General features: G+C 43.7%; 1 protein-coding gene across 1 annotated transcript in view; it reads left to right on the top strand.

Annotated features, from left to right (window-relative positions):
- Positions 1 to 21,498, top strand: part of TRPV1 (transient receptor potential cation channel subfamily V member 1) — an 84,341-nt gene that overhangs the window by 43,096 nt on the left and 19,747 nt on the right. Inside the window, exons 6-10 of the mRNA XM_073565304.1 lie at positions 12,194 to 12,492; positions 12,781 to 12,957; positions 18,698 to 18,856; positions 19,307 to 19,390; positions 20,234 to 20,304. Coding sequence (XP_073421405.1) covers positions 12,194 to 12,492; positions 12,781 to 12,957; positions 18,698 to 18,856; positions 19,307 to 19,390; positions 20,234 to 20,304 — 790 coding nt within the window. The remainder of the gene's footprint in view (positions 1 to 12,193; positions 12,493 to 12,780; positions 12,958 to 18,697; positions 18,857 to 19,306; positions 19,391 to 20,233; positions 20,305 to 21,498) is intronic.

The following is a 21,498-nucleotide window of genomic DNA, read 5'->3' as shown; positions in this document are numbered from 1 at the left end:
TTTTTTTAACCGACCAGTGTGTCTGTTAAACTAAGTGCATGCCTTATACCAATCGGTTTTCGTGGCTCAGAGATGGCCATTTAAATCTATGGGGGTTTGTTTTTAACTGATCCATTGCCAAATGTCAATGAACGGCAGCATGGTGGCTCAGTGGTTAGCACTGGAGTCCTGGGTTCAGATTCCACCAAGGACAGCAACTGCAAGGAGTCTGCATGTTCTCCCCGTGGGTTTCCTACAGGTTCTCCGGTTTCCTCCCACATTCAAGAAGACAAACTGATAGGAATTTAGATTGTGAGCCCCAATGGGACAGCGATGATCATGTCTGTAAAGCACTGTGGAATATGTTGGCGCTATGTAAATAAAGAGATTATTATTATTACATGTTAAAAATAAAACATACATTTAGGCTATAGTCACATGCAGCTTTTTAGCATTTTTTTGGAGCATTTTTTATGCAAGTTAAAAAGCTGCTTTTTACTGTACCATCAAAAGCGATGAGATATTGCACATTTCATATTCTCATTTGTTTGTTTTTTTTCCTGACTGAATTTGAGAAGCGTTTTTTAAATCTGCAACATTACAATTCTTTCAGCATTTTTTTTTACCCATGGAAAGCAATGAGAAAGGCTGGTTTCACATTTGCGTTTTTTAGCGCTGGAAAAAAACGCATATGTGCGCATGCGATTTTTCCCCTATCTTTAACATGGGTGCGCATACCTGCGCGCTGGTAAGCGCATGTATGCGATTTTCATGCGCTGCGTTTTTTTGGGGTGTGCGTTGGTATTTTCCAGACGCAGCATGTTGCATTTTTTGGCCCTTGAAAAAAGCGCATGCGCACGTATGCGCATGTTTTGCGCTAAAAATGGCCATTATAGCCTATGGATGCGCATACGTGCGCACTGGCATGCGCAGGTATGCGTTTTTTTAGCGCTGCGTTTTTTTGGTGGTGTCCACTTGTTGTCCTAGTTATAATCTTCTAAAGTCAAAAAAAAAAAGTCTATATAAAGGAGGTGCCTGCCAAAACTCTGCCACTACTACACTGACAGATTGAAGAGCAGACAGTCAACCAAGAACCCATTATATCAGCGAAGAATGTGAGTATATTACATTATATGCCTGTCCTTTTAAATTATGTATGTACTAATGATTTTTATTATTTTTACATGCAGTATGTCTTCAGAATCAGAGTATTCCCCATCGCGGCAGGAATTGGCGCAAGCAGACCGTGAGGTGATTATTTTCGTGCATCTGGTAAGTATATCTGCTGCTTCTCCAAATCTCTTATGTTATTTTCAACTTTTTTAAGACATCGTCATCATCATCTTCTGCGGACGGGACTAGTGAGGGCGAAGAGCAGGAGCAGCGAAGCCAAGTCCCGGTGGTGATACGGAATGTAAGTATCAAATGATTTGTAATGTTCTTTATTTTTTATCTTCTATTTTTACTCTTTTTTATGTTTCTTTTTTTGTAACTTTTTATTCAATTTAAATTTGATTATTCTAATGAATGTGTTTTGTCTAGGTTCCACAACGGGATGAAGACGTCTACCTGGATAATGAGCAGCTCATCAGCCTGGTCCAGGAGCGTTCGCCGTTGTGGGACAGCCGTGACCGGCTGCACAAGGACATTGTGGTGACCCGGCGGCTATGGAATGAGGTGGCCGCAGCGTTGATGGATGGCTGGGACAGCGCCACAGCATCCTCCAAAAAGGCGTTTAGTGAGTATTTCCCTGCTCTGTATTGTGCCGCAGTGACTGTTGTCCTTGACGGCACTGTTGGGTTTCGTGCTAGGCATATTCTAGCAGGAAACCCAACAGTGTAATCGGGGTCTACAGTGACTGCTTTGAGTATTGTATTGCTACATTGTGCCGCAGTGACTGTTGTCCTTGACGGCACTGTTGGGTTTCGTGCTAGGCGTATTCTAGCAGGAAACCCAACAGTGTAATCGGGGTCTACAGTGACTGCTTTGAGTATTGTATTGCTACATTGTGCTGCAGTGACTGTTGTCCTTGACGGCACTGTTGGGTTTCGTGCTAGGTGTATTCTAGCAGGAAACCCAACAGTGTCATCGGGGTCTACAGTGACTGCTTTGAGTATTGTATTGCTACATTGTGCCGCAGTGACTGTTGTCCTTGACGGCACTGTTGGGTTTCGTGCTAGGTGTATTCTAGCAGGAAACCCAACAGTGTCATCAGGGTCTACAGTGACTGCTTTGAGTATTGTATTGCTACATTGTGCCGCAGTGACTGTTGTCCTTGACGGCACTGTTGGGTTTCGTGCTAGGTGTATTCTAGCAGGAAACCCAACAGTGTCATCGGGGTCTACAGTGACTGCTTTGAGTATTGTATTGCTACATTGTGCCGCAGTGACTGTTGTCCTTGACGGCACTGTTTTTTTTTATCAACAGTGGACAAAGTCCGAACACGTTGGCGTTCGATCAAGGACCGCTTCAACAGTGATGTTCGTGCTGAGGGCCAGGTTCGCAGTGGATCTGCGTCAAGGACCAGAACTAGATACCGTCACTATCACGCGTTGCAGTTCCTAAGACCGGTCCTTGCCACGAGATCGTAATTATTATAAATTTTGGGTTTTTATTTTTATTAATCTGTGTTTTTCTAATCCACAGCTGATGCTTCTTGTAAAGGCATGGTAGTAATGATTTTCCTTTCTTCAACAGCACCTGGAGCAGCACCCTGCAACCTGGCCCTGGAGCGGTCCTTCCTCGGACGTCCTCTGACCCGTCCCAGCCATCCGACAGCCAGGAAGCACCTTGCAGGTCAACCACACACACAGCTGGTGACCAGGAAGCTGGGCCATCAGGTGTTCCCCTGTCCCAGGTCTCTGCCACTGGTTATGCGGGCACTACCCGCCAGCGGCAGAGGGCCTTGGACAGGAATGTCTTGCCCGAGTTTATGCATTTAAGCGAGACATTTAATTCCAGCCTCAAGTCACTGTCCGACAGAGTTGAAAGCGGTTTTGCACTCATGGAACGTGGTTTTAACCACTTTGAACACCGCTTCAATTCTGTAGAACAGCGCCTTGACCGTCTGGAGGCCGACCTCAACAGACCAGCACACCATTTTTTTAGTAAGATTGAAAAGGGCATGGCGGAACACCTTAGTCCTGATCAACAGCTGAATGTGCTGCAGGCCTGCAACAATGCTTTCTTGCAGGCTATGCAGCATAATCGGTACGGTCAGCAGTCAGTGGTGTCCTTTCCACCTGTGCCACCATTGACTCGCTTCACCTCACTACCGACTTGTGCTGCATACCACTGCACGGACACCTCTATTCAAAGCCAGGACACCCACCGTTACACCACCACAAGTCTGAGTGCAGCTGGTCACTTCACCGACACCACCATGGCAAGCGCTGCTCCTGTCTGGAGCACCACCGCCACTCCCATGCATGCGTGGAGCTCAGCCACCACTAGGCAAACATGGAACAGCCCTGCCGCTACAACAACATGTAGTAGCCCTGCCACCACCACTCTGCAAACCTGGACCATCACTGCCGCCACCAGTCCTCCTGCAAGGACGAGCACTGACAACGAAGAGCAGCAGCAGCAGCCACCTCAGCAGCAGCTCCAGCCTCCTCAGCAGCAGCCACCTCAGCAGCAGCAGCAGCCACCTCAGCAGCAGCAGCCACCTCAGCAGCAGCAACCACCTCAGCAGCAGCAGCCACCTCAGCAGCAGCCGCCACCTCAGCAGCAGCCGCCACCTCAGCAGCAGCCGCCACCTCAGCAGCAGCAGCCGCCACCTCAGCAGCAGCAGCAGCCACACCTGCAGACGGGGGACCTACACTCAATATTTGCCCCTAGTTCAAGGCGAAATCTCTCAAGGCGGGCATTGGGCCAAAGTCGGTCCAGGCACACAAGCCTACGGCGACATGCCATTACAACTAATGTACCTGAACAGATTTCCTCTCCTCCAAGTGTTCCAAGTTTAATTCCCTTAACTGGACTACCTTCCCCCACAAGTTTTGTTGCCCCTTCCCCTCAAACGCCGTCTTCAACAGCAAGTGTTGCATATTCCCTGCACACCCCCAAATTGAAACCATCTGCCCCCAAACGCCGGAAAAAATAATTTTTTGGTTTATTTTTGTGATAAAAAATAAATTTACATTTGTGGTTCACCATTACTAAGTTTCATTAATGTTGTTTGCGCCGCTCACACACACTGATGGGTAAATACATGTTAAAAACCAACCCAAGGCCTAGTATAGTCATATGTGAAATAACACGGACTAGTATAGTCATACCAAGGCCTAGTGTAATAACTCGAGTTTTATCAACTTGGATCTGGTTTCATGAAAAACAAACTTTTGAAACTTGTCTTAAAAATAAGTTTCTTTCTAGTTTCACCAGTTTGTTTTTTGTGAAACAAGATGCTAGTTGTTAAAAATCGAGTTATTACAGTAGGCCTTGGTATGACTATACTAGGCCGTGGTATTTCACATATTACTATACTACTAGCCCCAAGGCCTACTATACTCATATTTGAAATACCACGGCCTAGTGTAGTCATTACAAGGCCTAGTGTAATAACTCTATTTTTACCAACTAGAATCTGGTTTCATGAAAAGCAAACTGTTGGTTTCAAGTTTCACCCGTTTGTTTTTCGTGAAACAAGATCCTAGTTGGCAAAAATTGAGTATGCCTTGTTATGACTATACTAGGCCGTGGTATTTCACATATGACTATACTAGTAGGCCCAAGGCATACTATACTCATATTTGAAATACCACGGCCTAGTATAGTCATTCCAAGGCCTAGTGTAATAACTTGTAAGTTGGAATGGAGCAGATTACATTCATCCACTCAATGCTGACTTGTATTCCCCATGGACTTTCATTGGGGTTGGGTTTTGAGGGTTGTGTTTTGAGAAAATCACATACTTTGTTTTCAACTAGTTGCACAATTTTCTCTTGAAAAAAAATGGTTTCCTGATTCATGGCCTGCAGCTTTGCTCGTTCCAATATATTTCACGCAGCTTTGCTCGTTCCAATATATTTCACGCAGACTAGCAATGCTGCATTTTAACTCATATGTGTATTTACCTGCCCAGGTGTGTGAACATCAAAAAATTCAGTTATACATGGGAAGTTTTTTATTAAATTGGAGTTTAAAAAATATAGTGCACTCAGTAATGGTATCAAATAAGGTTTTTTATTACCATAAACAAACAAAAACATTACACCATTTCATCTTGCCAGTGCACCCGTCCTACATCAGAAATAAAGTAGGCCGCAAATTGGTCCCTCATTTGGCCAACTTCAACGGATGACCTGAGAGTGTGCTGAGTGAATTCAGGCAATGGGTTAGGAGCATCATCGTCCAGTTCAAAGGTCGGGTGCTCTTTAGCCATCACAAAGTTATGTAGAACCACACAGGCCTTCACCACCTCATCGACTGTTTCAAGTTTAAGATTAATGGCCGTGCCCAGAATTCGCCATCTGGAAACAAGAATCCCTAAAGCACACTCGACAGTTCTTCTGGCCCTGGTCAGCCTGTAATTAAATATTTTTTTGGTGTGGTCCAAGTCCCGGCTGGAGTAGGGTTTCAGTAAGTTTCCGCACATTTTAAAAGCCTCATCGCCAACCATTACAAAGGGCAGTGGCGGAGCTTCGGTGTGAGGAAGAGGCCGTGGTATAGGGAAATTAAATTGGTTGCCATACAACCTCCGGCCCATGTCTGAGTTTTTAAAAGCCTGTGAGTCATTACCACGGCCAAATGCTCCAATGTCCACTGCTACAAACATACATCCGGCATCCGCAATCGCAATGAGTACTATTGAAAAGTACTTTTTGTAATTATAGTACTCAGATCCCGTTCTTTGGGGTTTGATGATCCGTATGTGTTTACCATCAACAGCTCCCAAACAGTTGGGAAAATTGCATACTGTCCAGAATTTGTCAGCAATTTCCATCCACTTTTCAGCGGTGGGCAGGGGCATAAATTCTGGGCAAAGAACATTCCAGAGAGCCCGGCAGGTGTCAGCAACAATTCCAGACAAGGTAGAGATTCCAATACGGTACTGGAAGTGTAGTGAAGATAGGGTTTCTCCAGTCGCCAGGAATCTGTGAACAGACAAAGAAGTAAAATTAATATTTATGTATATTATTTTAAAAAACTATAAAATAAAATATTAGTACATTCACGAAAACTAATTACCCACGGTTTTGAATACTAAATTTAAAAAAAAAACATCAGACCGCACCCCTTGGTTTTTAAAACATACCGTAATGTCACCAGTAGCCGTTCCTCAGGAGGAATCGCACGACGGAGCTGTGTGTCCTGTCTCCGGATGGATTGTTGGACACGAGCAAGCAAATCCATGAAACTTTCGTGGGACATCCTGATATAATCTGTAAATTTCTCCGGGTTTGCCTGTAGCTCGCTGTAGAGGGTGTGGTATGCCCCACGGCTCTCCCGGAGTTCAACAATCGGATGTATCCACATACGCCGCCGTCTTCGCTGCCTCTCTCTCTTTGTTCATGGCAAGCAACTGCATACGCCTGAGCCATCGCGATGTCCAAATCCAAGTTGAAGTGAAAACTCTTCCAGCGCAGATCCATGGTCACGAGAAGAATCAAGCAAATGTGAAGAATACTGTAGACAGGGTCTATATATTAACATACCACACCCACAATGAAGTCCCATTGGTCTTGTGTGTTGTTGATTGTTTTTTTTTTCATTTTTGTGGGGTTTTTCCAAAATCTGTAAAAAAACGCAAACGCACAAAAAACGCATACAAACGCGCAAAAACGCTGCGTTTTTTTCCTGCATGCGCATAAAAATGCTTGAAAAAAACGCAGCGTTTGTATGCATTTGTATGCGTTTTTTTAATGCGTTTTTTTGCGGTAAAAACGCGCTGCAAAAAAAAGCAAGTGTGAAACTAGCCAAAGTGAAAAAAAACGCTACAAAAAACACAACAAACATTTTCACGGCATTTTTCACCCCATTTTTTTGTGAATAAAACTAAATTTGTTTATACTTAGACAAATGACACAAATAGTATAAAAAATGCATAAAAAATGAAGTAAAATTGCTGCACAAAAAGCATTTTGAACTCGGTAGTTTTCCTGCCAAAAGAGCAGGTTTTGCCTGCAGAAAAAATGCTGCAAAAACCCTGCGTGTGTACATAGCCTTACTCACCTATTTCCATGCCAATCCCACTGTTCCGGACATGGTTGAAATCGATGCAGTGGTAGATGAGAAGAGTCAGATGGCCGTATAAGGTCACACTAGAGAGGAATACTGAGGAGTGAGAGGCGTTAAAAGCATGCATTACACACGGACCAATGATCCTCTATGGGGCAGCTTCCAACAGCCGTATAATTCTCTTACGTATTCTACGGTCCGTGCCAATCGCAGCATGCTGCGATTGTCAGCGTACTACACCCGTAGTACGCCAATGCAAGTCTATGGGTGCGCAAAAAATACGGATTACACACGGACCACACGTGTGACTTGCGAGAAATACGCAGGTCTTTTGGCAGGTGACAGGAAATGGGCCAATCCATCATCAGGAAGCTTAGACATGCTAATTAGCTCAAAAAGCGCTCCAGACATCCAGGAAGTACGCCTCCACGGAGTCCTGCAGCGTCATGGTGCCATATTTCCTCAATGTGGCGATGCTGATTGTACTAGTGCAGGAGCGGCCACAAATCTGGGACCAACGTGATGCCCATTATGCCAACCGGGCAAGAAAGGAGGCGTCATGGAAGCGCATATGTCACCAGATGTTCCACGATTTTGCTGATCGGCCACGTGAGGAGCAGCAGCAACTGAGTAAGTACAACCCAAAAACTGTTTAAAATTACCTCACATCAAAAGAGGCATTTAGAATCAGGCCCCTCCCCTTCCTGTGCTTGGACTTTTTGCCTCATGAGGCGGGTAGATTTTTATGTGACCCATGGTTTTACACTACCATAATTTGGCCCAGGCCACAAGCTCCTCATCCTCCTAGCCAACCAAGTTATTAAGTGTAGTTACTTGATACCTGAACTATTGTGACCCTGTGTATCTGGCTGGATGGCCCAATTATATATGCCACCCTGGGTAGAAAGCACACCCTAGAAGGCCACATGCCTAGGCTACTGGTAGCAACTTTGACCTAGCAAATATGTGAAATTGAGAATATTTCCTGTCACATTGCAGTGGAAGATGTGATGAGACGCTGGCGCAGCATCCGCGACCAATACAGGCGGGAACATCAGCAGCGGTCCAGGAGTGGTGATGCGGGCCACATAAAGAGGAAATATATCTATTATGACCGCCTCTCCTTCCTCGCTCCAATTCTGGATCTGAGACCGTAAATAAATACCTCACACCACATTACACAGATACTTTACAGGGCCAAAAAAAATTATTTATTTTTGGCTCTGTTCTTTTTCATAACAGAACTCAGTCCAACCTTAGGGAGAGAGAAACTGGCTCAGATACCGAGCCCATCATAGATCCTGGGTCTGTAGGGGAAGAGGTGGCTGGCCCATCTTCTCCCCCTCCAAGAAGCATTGGTGAAGATTCCTCTCAGGAAAACCCAGTGCCTGCACCACATACCCCACCACAAGGACCACATCCACAAGCAGGACCGTCTGCTGCTGCACCATCAGCCATACAGGAGGAGCAGGGCAACATCAGCAGCAGCCCAACTGCCCAGATCCGGGGCTCCCCACAGCCTGCTGGACCATCCCGGCGAGGAAGAAGAAGTCGCCAGATCCCTGCCCAAGATACCCGTACCAATGTTGACACAGGGGTACTGAACTATCTGGCTAGAGTCAATAATGATGATGGCGAGGAGGCATACTCACGCAGCCTGGCCCTTTATCTTCGTGCCCTTTCCCGTGAGGTGAGGCTACATATTCGAGGATGTTTTCAGATCCTGCTTGATGGAAGCACACACCCCAATACCCCATATGAGTTATTTGAATATCTGGAAAGGTGGCAGCTTTCCCCCTGGAATCTGATGCGCCTTAGACACCCCACACACATGCTTGCTCAAGCAGGCTCTGAGGATCCTCAAATACGTGGGCCTACACCTCACCCCTTTCCTCCCCCTACCCAACCTTTCCTACAGCAGCCACATATGTCTGGCTCTAGCCAACCTCACGAATATGGCCACTTGTTGCCACCCAGTGTTGGAAGCTGGTCCCAGGTACCCCAGGTACGACATGGCTGTTTTGGTGGGTATGAGACACGGGCCTACCAGCCCCAACAAGAGGCCCCTCTCCAGTATCACTCTGGCCAGTACCAACCACAATCCCAGGAGGCAGTACACTACCCACATCATGGGCAACAGTATGCCCCCACACAGGGCGATGGCCAAGTTGGGCAAAGTAGCCAGCAGCAAACACAGGCTGGTCTTCCGCCTTCTCCTCCCCTGACCTACCAAAATTTATAATGTTGCCATTTTGGTATTGGCTAATGTTTTTGTGGTTGTTTTGTTTGTCAGAAAATGTTATTTGTTCCCAATTTTCACATCTGCACAAAGGCCAATTTGGCCCATTGCCACATTGATCATAAGGCCATAATATGTTTTTCTAAAAAAAAACAATTCAAAAGTAAACATTTGTCTACTACATTTTATGTCTCTGTCTCAATTCTAAAAAAAGGTGTCAGCATACAAAAATACGCTTACCAATGCAATTAAACAGTCATAGAATCATAAGGGGTTTAAATATATATATTTAGACACACATAAACCAAAAAATTATAACATAGATACAGTATGCTCTTGCCAAGAAGTTTCCGCCTCAGGTGACATAAAGTAATTTGTGAAAATATCATGCACTTTGAGCCCAGAAAGCAGTCTACGTTGAGGGTTGATAGGTGGTCTCACCCTATGCACATTGTCCGACCAACTCACAACACCAGCAGAGGAGGAACTATCATGTATCCTGGTGAAGTTATGAAGAATGACACATGCTTTAATTATTTCATTTACATTTTGTTCACTCAGCTGAATGGCAGACTGGAGTACCCGCCATTTGGCACAAAGAATGCCAAAGGAACACTCCACCAGTCGCTGAGCACGTGATAGGCGCAAGTTAAAAATTTTGCGCCGGTGGTCAAGGTTGTGCCGGGGATATGGCCTCATGACATTGCGCGTTAACTGAAGCGCCTCATCTGCCACAAGGACATAAGGGACTGATTCTTGAGTGGAGCCTGGTAGCTGGCGTGGTGGTGGTAGATCCAACTGGTTGTTGCGTAGCCGCCGACCCATAATAGAAGTATTGAAGACTCGAGAGTCTCCCGTCCTTCCATAGGCCCCAATGTCAACAATTATAAACTTGTATTGAGGGTCGGCCACAGCCAACAATACAACAGAAAAGTATTGTTTATAATTGAAGAATTGGGAGCCAGAGTTCGGCGGCTTACGCACCCGGATATGTTTGCCATCAAGGGCCCCAATACAATTAGGAAACTGGCATTCCTCCTCAAAGTCCCTTGATATCCTCAACCAGTCTTCCATCCTGGGCTGGGGCATGACGAGTTGATGTAGTCTTGACCATATTTGACTACATGTCGAACTGACTATGCCAGAAATGGTAGATCTTCCAATGAGAAACTCATGGTGGAGGGCAGCATAAGACAGGCCAGTGGACAGGAAGCTGAAGAACAGAAATGGAACATTTTAGAATGCTCAAATTAACAAAAGACCAGGTACATACATACCAAACTTGTTAGTGATTCAGATCTACTAACACACATATATTTGGTCGCACAATGACTATGTGATATTCAGTACATATTACACATAACATTCTGATCTGTAAGTTTAAATATATCTGGAATAAGATGAGGACATTAAACTTAGTCCAAAAAGCAAAAAATACATACTTTGGCCAACACATCATGAACATAGAGAATGTGGTTGTGTAGTACATACCGTAATGTGAGTAGAAGTCGCTCCTCTGCAGATATAGCTTTGCGCATCCTTGTGTCCTGAAAGGTTATCCCAGGGCGCACTGTCTCCAAGATTAGATCAAATGTTGCAAGGTTCATGCGACAGTATTGGTAAAATTTTAACGGATGCTCCCGCAGAGAAGAATAGAGGCAGTGAAAATGACCTCTTGTGAGTCGTTGCCTCAAAAGTGGATGGGCCCACATGCGTCTCCTCCTCCGCGGATCCACTATCACTGGGTATTGTTAACCAAAGCGGCGTGACAAAAGCCAGTTGAAGAGAACCTGCTCAGTTGTGTTGAAACTCAGACTGTCTGCCATGTTGCACATACAACACCAAAACACCTAGTCAAGGCAAGGTCACAAATGGACAGAATGGAGGCAGCCACCTGTTCCTGAGCCAGTAAACAGGGTGCAGGCTAATGATTTAAATAGTTTGCAGGCCTCAAAACCGTTAAATGTCCATTTTGCAAGCCTGCGAGAAAATCTCGCCATATGGATGCCATACGGATTACATACGGATGCTGACATGCGCAAAATACGCGACCACACCTTGCTTACAGATGGCATACGGAGCACTATTTAGGGGTCATTCATCCGTATTACGCATGTAAAATACGAACCGTAATTTGCGTCGTTTAGTGTGACCCCGGCCTAACTCGGATGCTCGGACTGGCTGATGGCTCTTCCAACCCAAGCATGACAGCTGCATAGAAATACTGTACATACTTTCATGCTCGGGTTGGGAGAACCGACGGCCATTCCATCCATTCGTTGCGATCCTAGTCCAAGATATACGACCGTCTGTCTTTTTTTTTTTCTAAATAAATATCATCCGGGAAATAAAGGACCATCTGCAGTGGATTTGAAACATTTTTTTTTTTTACTATAAATATTTGAAAAATTTGATCTCATTTTCCCATGGGCCAAATTAAATAACATCATTGTTAATTTCCTCTTCACTTTGATAATGAAAAATAAGATAGAGTAGATCTAATGGTAACTAAGTGCCTAGAATATTTGCTAATTGTTGTTGTTGACAATGTTCCCACCTTTCAGCATTATTGCCCACAAGATTGCACATTATCGTCCATCCATAGTGACCTAATTAGTACCCGCTCTTGTATGTGTGGTCTGCAAGAGTCCTATAAAAGAACTTAATGGAGTAAAAAATAGGTCAAAGTCATAGTTAATTTGATAAAGTGCACAATACTTTATAAAATAGAGTTCCATTGTCTTGTGTGTGAATTCTAACCGTGTCTGCTATTCCTCTTCTTTTCATTATTAGGAGAGCTGCCTTTATCTCTGGCAGCCTGCACCAATCAAATAGATATTGTCCAGTATCTCCTGCAGAACCAGTACTCTCCAGCCAATATTGCTGGCAGGGACTCTTTTGGAAACACGGTGCTTCATGCCTTGGTTGACATTGCGGACAATACGGTAGAAAATACAAAGTTCGTAACCAAAATGTATGGAGAGATTTTGGTTTTGGGAGCACAAATTAAACCATCTTTGAGACTAGAAGAAATTACAAATAAGAAAGGTTTAACTGCACTAACCTTAGCAGCCAAAACGGGGAAAATCGGGGTAAGTGACAAGAAAGATACTCAAGGCTTAATTGCTATATGCAGTTTTCAATGTACCGTAGGTTTTGGTGCCATAATTCGCCGGCAAAAGCTTGTAATGCGCATATACTGCCGTATTCTATACAGAGCCTCAAAACATTGATTTTTATTCAAGCTGCATTGTTACAATGATGGTTTTTGGCTGATTGTATGCAGTGTATGCGTCTTCTTTTTTTGGGTCACAAATTGTTTCAGTGGCCCGTATCAGCTATCACATAATATTTAATAACAACTGTTTATATGCTTTCAGGTGTTTGCCTATATTCTCAGGAGAGAAATAAAGAATCCGGAGTGCAGGCATCTTTCTAGAAAGTTCACTGAATGGGCATATGGCCCGGTCCATTCTTCTCTGTATGATCTTTCTGGTGTAGACACAACAGAAAATAATTCAGTCCTAGAGATCATCGCTTACAGCAGTGAAACACCGGTGAGTTAACTGTAGGAGGGTCAGATCTTTTGGGTTTGGTCAGTGACCCAGAATCCCACTGAAGGGTGGCATAGTGAACCAAGTAACTCAGCTGATTATAAATGGAACAGATTTTACTTAAAAGGAATCTATCAGCAGGTTTTTGTTACCTCATCTAAGAGCAGTCTGATGTAGGAAAAGAGAAGGTGAACATCGCATAAATAAAAATTGGGCTAAATAGGCTCAAAGCATTATTAAACATAAGTACATACATAGAAAAAGTCTCAACCCATGACCCTTTTTTCCTCAAGTTTACATCGCCCCACTTAATAATCAAAAGCCAAAATGTGGACAGCGGGCCTTGCAGTCAAGAAACACCAATGGGCATGGAAGAAGAAAGCCATTACATTATATTAATATATATAATATATACAATATATTACATTGCGACCAATCCTACCTGAAAGCATCCCATCCTAATCCAGGCAAAGTTGTTCAAGTGCACGCCGTCTCGTAACAATAATTCGACTCTGTCACCTTCAAGCTTCCTGTGTCTCACCACCACACCATCCATGGCCTGAATATGTTTTGGCACCTGCCTCTTAGGTAAATGTCTAGCTCTCTACACTCCTCTTGGACTTCTTGGTCATGTTCTTCTAAGGACTATCTCAACCCATACTAAGAAAACCTTTGCAAAAAAATCCCTCAGTCTTATAAGGTCTTGCTTCATTAACGTCAAAAGGTTTACCACTTTTACCTTGCAGAGGTCATTACCTCATGCATGAATTGTAAGTATCACATTACCTGTGTACTGCTTTCTACTTTCCACCTACCTTAGAAGGAATTGCATCCATCAGAGTCCCTTACCCCTTTCCATGACATTATAACCGTATATTACCTAATTTATGACCAACGAGTCAGACAATGGGTCGTTTTTTGCCCAGAAAATGTTTAAATTACCTAGAACAAAAACAAATATGGACTGCAATGGACCTGTAAGAAAAACAGTAAACACACAGATGAAAACTGCTGTGTAAAACTAATAATGTATCCACCTTTTACTAATTCTACTGGGTACCACGTCTAACCATCAGCTCTGGACAAATATAGCCATGGGAGAATTGCGATTTACATCTACCCAGCGTTTTTCCTTCTACTGACCGGCCACAGGAATCTGCCATAGTGGCCACCCCTATTTGAAAAGAATGAGTCCAGAGTTCAGAAGGAATCAGGCCCAGCTTCCTGTGGCCCGACTTAAAAACCGTTGCATATTGATACTGTGTAAATGGCATGTTCTCATTGTGCAAAAGAAAATCATCCCCAAAACCGCCTTGCATTAAATATTCCCACACCAGCATTACTGGACAAAATGTGGACTGCAATACATAAACAGCCATGTACCACAGCACAAAATATCTGTCTTTGATCTCCTACAAATATTTAAAACCTTTCCTACTGTTATAACATCCCCAAACAAATGTCCCTTCATCGAACTTCCATTGTGTGGAAAATGGAAAAACACCCCGAAAATGGCTAAATAATGTGACCGCCCCTGGATCTCTGCATACCATCTCTAGGAAGTATTAGCCTGGACAATATCTGAAAAGATGCTGGACAACGCATATCACAGGCCACCTCTTTGACTGCAAAATACTTAGTCACATTCACAACGCCAGGCAATTTTAACAAGAAAGCAATAACCGCTAAACACTTGGACACTTTGTGGCCAGGTGCTATTGAATGCCTCAAAACCTCTAAATAATCCAGAGTTACTGACAGGAGAGCTGACAAATCCTCGGGAATACCTCCGTTCATGCATGATAGCCAATCACTCCATGCATTGCTATCTGCTCACCATGTTTCTGCAGAGACCAAGTTTTTAATCAAATCAACAGGTTCCTCTTTACCAGGATCCAGAAGACATAATGGTCCCAGAAAATCAGCTGATGGATGAAGCTCCCAGAGAATCTGCATCTGCAAATGGTACAAAGCAACAACAAACAAATTTTGTGAACCTGGAATGGACTTGGCCTTGAACCAAATATTGATTGAAGGCTGTACAGGGCCAAATGTCTCAGCAAAGCCAAGACCAGAGGGGTCAAAGATGTCTGGGAGTTTACAACTAGCACTACTGAACTATTGTCCATCCAGAAACAAATACGTTTATTACTGAGTCCATCCCCGCACAACTCCACCACCAATGCTATTGGAAACAACTCAAGTAAAGTCATATTCCACATTAACCCACTATCACTCCTAGCCCTTTGCACCAATGTATCTCCAAAATTGACTCAAAACTGTCTCCTACCTGCTGCATCTGTTGACATGTCCTGATTCTAAAACATTGATCTACCACTGATTGGAGAAAAACCTTCAAAACTAAACTATCAAATCTTGTTTGATGTGTCGTGTTAATCTCACAACAGAGTGAGGCTGGGAAAAAGCCCAATGTTTCCAGTGATAGACGCTGGGAGAACACCTGACCCATGGGCAAACTTTTCAGGAAAATATTAACAAACCTAGAAGGACCTGTATCTGATACAATTTCACTTTTTTGCACTGTGGACCTGGCTGACATTTATTTCCAGTCTAGGCAACTTGTCTTCCGTTAAGTGGAAAATCATCAATTCCATACCAATTTCAGTGCCCAAAAATCAACCTTATACATGGGCTCTCTGTTTTGTCCTCCACCAACAGAACCCCCGAACTATGCCAACAATCTACCAAAAGTATTTAGCAAGATATAATGTACATGGTATTGGAACCACTGTGTCGTGGACCGAGGAGAGCCTGGAGGGGCATGACTAGGTGAACACCTGACTCTTCTCTAGAGTCTCTGATGGTGTGGTTAAACTTGCCTCCAGATGGAATCAAGGTGCTACTCCCAGTACCGACTTCAGACACACGGCAGCTGACACCCAAAGGAGCAGAAATTTGTAATGGCCAGGAATGGGAAGGGTCAGCTGGTACAGGCACAGCTGATATACAGGAATGGCAGGTGCTAGCAGGTACTGCTGGTATACAGGCAGCATTCGCAGGTGCTGGCACGTACAGCTGGTGTACAAGCAGCCACGGCAGGTGCTGACAGCTGGGATACCTGCAGGCATGGCAATTGCAGTCAGGTATACTAGAACAGGGGACCTGACAATTAGCAAACATGCAGACAAGCAGAGTGAACACATTGATCAGGCACCTACCAATAGGTGAAGGTGCTTTAAATAATAAGTGTCTCTCCGCCATTGGCTGGGGACACTTTCAGACGGTAAGCACTGTCTCTTCAAGAGACAGGGAGCATGCGCGCCCTAAGTGCCATGCCCGCGGATCTGCCAGATGTGTGCAGACACTGGGAAGCCGCAGCAGGAGGAATCGCAGGCCGAGGGCTGGGGTGGTGAGTGAGTGATGGGAATCGCACAAGGATGCAGACACTACAGGAGTACTAACAAACAGATGAGTTCCCAGAGCCCACAGACAAATTTTGTCCAGGCAGTGACTTGCTGATGGAATACTTGTTTTGTTCCTAAGCGTTCACTCTGAAAATTAGCGAAAAAGTTCAAAATAATGGCACAAGATGGAATACCACATTGACAAACACATATCCATGAAATACTCTCCTTCAAGACAACACCACAGCAAATGAAAACATCTAGGATGGATAGGTATTAACCGATGAGCTACTTCCATATCTGACTTTCCCAAAAACCCAAATCAAAACAAATCAAAAATCAAATCAAATTTATTATCGCCAAGTACATATTACATATATACAAGGAATTCTTTGTGGCAAAGAGGCAACATAATATATAACAACAGATACAACAAGTAACATCTAACAAGACAGATACAGTATATAGTCTACACATGACGATTTAATTGTTGAACAGAGAGTGGATAGAAGCTGTTCATATGGCGGTTGGTGCTGCATTTGGGGACTCTGAAGCGACGTCCTGAAGGGAGTAGTTGGAATGAGGAGTGTCCCGGGTGAGAGGGATCGGATGAAATTTTCAATGCGTGGGATCGAATACTCTTATCATAAAGATCCTGGATTTTAGGCAGGGGGGAACCTATAATTCTCTCTGCTGTTCTGAAAGTCCTTTGTAAGCGGAGTTTGTCATGCGCAGTGGCTCCCCCATACCAGACTATCAGAGAGGAACAAATCACAGATCTGATGACAGCATTAAAGAATAAGATCAGCAGATTCTTAGACAAACCATATCTTTTCAGCTGACGCAGGAAGAACATCCTCTGTTGTGCTTTTCTTATAACAGCATCCACGTTTTTCCCCCATTTAAGATCATGAGAGATGATAACACCAAGGAATTTGGTCTCTGTGACCCCAAGAACCACTTCGTCATGGATGTAGATTGGAAGTATCTCATGTTGATCTTTCCTAAAATCCACAACCATCTCAGCAGTTTTTTTAGTGTTGAGTACAAGATTATTGGCTTTATACCAGTCACATATTCTTTCCACCTCACTCCGATACAAGTCTTCAGCATTTCCCCTGATGAGACCAATCAGTGTCATATCATCGGCAAATTTCAAGATTTTTACTGAGTCTGCTGATCGCTAACGTATCGCTACCTGCCTGACCAACAAGCAAAACTGTCCTGCCTGTTGAAAGACGTATGATTAACGACTGTATTCTCTGTAGAAATCCCATAATTGATTCATGCTCCCTGTGGGAAAGATAAATGATGAATCAGACAAAACGTACCCATCTCTTTCGTCGGCATGATCCCTAAGGGGGATACTCAGGTTCTCAAAAGGCGGGTCCAAAAAATACCCACCATCCAACCAAACAAAACTTCTTTTAACAATTTATCCCTTACCAAAGGAATATCATTGCATACTGATTTTAAATTTGAACAAACTGCGGAAACTGACGAAAATTAAAAAGGGATAAAAAAAATCCCTCACAGATTCCCCCCCGGAGTCTCTTTGCCTCCTCCCTCTTGGGGTACCGATCTAACCAAGCGAGAAGTACCTCCCTTTTCACCAATGTTTGTTGCACAAGCAGTGCCCACTTTGGGAATTTGTTTTGATCTGCGGAAACAGTACAAAGCTGTGTGGGTTCCTCGGCAAATCAAACATTAATTTCAGAACTTGTAAGTTGCATAGAATTGGTAGTGCCCCACCAATGATGGTTGTCCAGTAGATGTGACCTTTTTGTGAATGGGATGTTGTGCAGGGTGCCGAGCCAAAATCTGCTATATACCTACATCTGCCTTTGCAGCCCAACCCAGGCCTCGACAAACTAATAAGCAGTGACAAAACACTTCATCTTAGCACCATCAAGCCACGCCACCATGCAGCTTATAGATGCTGAAAAGGGTGCTCATGTTTTGCTCTAAATTTGATATGTAAGCCTTTAGACCTTAAACTAGGTTCCTGGCTACTTCTTGAGAAGTAAGTGGTTTGGACCATGTCTGAAGGAAAGGCACTCACCACTCAGATGACTCTTGTCGTGAGACATTGAGGCTGCGCCAGCCGGGTCCGCACGTTGCACCCTCTGTTGATCAGACCTCCATATGGAAACCCTCTCATGGACCGCATAGAATTTTTTGCTCTAGATAATGCAAGTATGTATAATGCACATGTTCTAGCCTAATAAGAAGCATGCAGTACAGCCCCTTTGACTGTCAACTGTTTCACCACTGCAGTTTAATCTTTTTAGCTTTTCTACCGTGCAGGTAGTTCTGCAATGAAGGCTATCATGTCATCATTAGCGTAATGATGTGAATTGTACATCCATGTTCTACAGAATCGCCATGAAATGTTGCTGGTGGAACCTCTCAACAGATTATTACAAGACAAGTGGGATCGCTTTGTCAAGGTTATCTTCTACTTGAACTTCTTGACATATGTGATATATATCACCATTTTTACCATAGCCGCCTACTACAGACCAGTCGTGGGCAATGTAAGTGCTTTTTTAAATTATTAAATTAACAAATTGTAATGAATATTGGATAGGATTGAGGTGGGATGTGTCATCAGGAAATCACCTATTTGTTTAAATTAGGTTTTCATGTTAAATGTATTTTTAAAGATATTTGATCATGTCTTTTTTATTTTCCATATCATATCAATATTTAATAAATAAATTAATAGAAGTCCAGCAATTATCATACTGGCCCTAAAGGGCCCCATACACATTACTTTATATAAAAGTGTCCCGAACCGACAATTTGAGCAAGACTGGTTGGCAGTACAATGTGCATGGGGGCAGGGGCCTTCCAATTCTCCCCAACTGATGATGTAAGGATTGACAGGTTTTAATCTTTATTAGATTTTATTCTTTTAGTAAAGTAAAAAAGAGCTCTAGCTCACTATAAATGATGTATAATAGCATCTGTGTTGAATTTTTCAGCCTCCGTTCCCTGTAGATAGTAAACTTCGTACCACTGGTGAGGTGATGACTGTGATCGGGGGAATCTATTTCTTTTTAAGAGGGGTAAGTTAATACTGTGAGATCATCTAGATGAGAAATCTGTGAACATGCATTATAAATATAGGAAAAAACATACTTCTAGATGACTACTAGGAACGTTGTATCTATCTATTTATCCTGGTTGTTCAGGCTTGGGACAAAAGTCTGCAGTCATTCTACGCGCACGGTCACAATTACCCGTTATTGCCTGTGCGAGCTGCTGGGTATGTGACCGTTTGTTATCCATTTGCCTTCTTGTGATCACATGCCAACTAGACGCATTTGGCTTTTCTTAATAGAAGAGAATTGAGAGAAACCTACATGTCTAGTTGGCATGTGGCTGCTAGTATACAAATCGCACACATGCTGTCACATAACCATCTGCTCACACTGGCAAGAGCAGGGAATTGTGCAGACACTTGTTCCAAGCCTGGACAACCCTCTTAGATATCAATCAGCATCTAGAAAATAGTCATACCTTCTACATAATCTATCATCTGTCTGTCTATCTATTAGTCTATGGCTCGGTTTGTCTGTCTATCGAAATAAATAGGCAGCACTCCAATTCAAGTTTGTAATAAAAGGAGAGTACTTTACCAATTCATGCCAATGCAATAAAAAAGTAGCCCTACTTCTTCACATACTCGGGCTGCAGTGCTGCCTATTGGTCTCTTTATCTATGGAGTAGATCTTGAGTCGTTGCCCAGGGCCACTGTTCAAAAACGGAAATGTTGGTTGCCATTTTGCATCCATTTTTGCTCTTTTTGTAGCGGATCAGTTTCTTTTAATTGTGAATCCATTACAAGCAAATGAAAACTGGTCACCTGAACAGATAAGGGTAAAATATACATTGTTTGGTTCCTTTAGGTCCAGTATTTCATGCAGAGACATCTGTCCTTGAAGGCACTGCTTGTTGACAGCTACAGTGAAATGCTGTTGTAAGTCCACATTTTTAGACCATTTCTTCTGTTTTGTTGTGCAGTAGGTGAAAAAAATGTTATAGATCAAACCTGGGCAAAGTGTGGCCTGTGGGCCACATTCGGCCACCTGATGTGACACATCAGCGATCTCGCCATCGAGATCGCTGTGTGTGATGGGGATCAGCGACCGGCCCCCCTGCCGGGTATCGCTGATCGTGCAGCATCGGCCAGCACCGTTTTTCGATTGCTGGTCTCCCGCTGGCCAGCGCGCATCACTGCAGCGAGAGACCAGCGATCAGCGACGCTGAACGCTGGTTTCTAATGTAAACATCGGGTATCCAGGAGCCGCGCGGCTCCTAGATACCCGATGTTTACCTTGGAAACCAGTGTGTACGCCGGTTTCCAAGGTAACATCCTTTAAATGGGGTTTTCTGCTTTGGACAATCCTGATAATTAGTGTTCCATTTTACTGCAGCACCTCCACAGGAGACACTGAAAATTACACATTGCTCATTCAAACAATAGGTTGACTATGTAATGCAGGACAGGACAGGTCCTTCATAGCCAGAGACTTTCTTTGTTGCTGCTCTGTGCTCTCTCTCGCCAAAAGATAAGAGCTCTTTACAGAATCACAGAATTCCATAAACGAGTGTATGAAAATGTTTGTTAAAAGAGAATACCTCTGCTTTAATAAAAAGAAGAAAACTACATTTAAACATGCAAAGTGAATTTGATGCTTCCAGAGACCCATTTTAAAGATTTTCAAACTCCTGGATCTTTGTGCTTGGAATATCCAGAAAGCAGATTTAATGGATTTATTTCCCAAATAGTAAATAATCCCCTAGAATAAGAGATCACTTACTGATCACTGGAGGTTTGATCACTGGGACCTCCAGCGATTCTGCTAACGGTGGCTCTGGGACAAGGCAACCAGGCTCTGAAGAGCCCCATCATGAGTGGAGCGGAGGGGGCACATGCTTGATCTCTGCTCCATTCATTGTCTAGGGTACCGTCAGAAATAGTGGGACAGAGTACTCGACTTTTCTTTGGCAGTCCTATAGAAAAGAAATATGAGCACCTTCCCTGCATTCAAGATGAGGCTCTGCAGACCCCATTCTGCAGATACTGTTAGCCAATTGTCCCAGCAGTTGGACCTCCAGTTATCCCTTGGGGTTTGGGGATAACTTACTATTTTGGGAGTAACCCTTTAAG

This window comes from Dendrobates tinctorius, unplaced genomic scaffold, assembly GCF_039654945.1.
Source record: "Dendrobates tinctorius isolate UK_male_01 unplaced genomic scaffold, ASM3965494v1 ptg000016l, whole genome shotgun sequence".
NCBI classification, from domain to species: domain Eukaryota; kingdom Metazoa; phylum Chordata; class Amphibia; order Anura; family Dendrobatidae; genus Dendrobates; species Dendrobates tinctorius.
The sequence above is the reverse complement of the archived record's forward strand: the minus strand, read 5'-3'. Positions and strand labels throughout refer to the sequence as shown.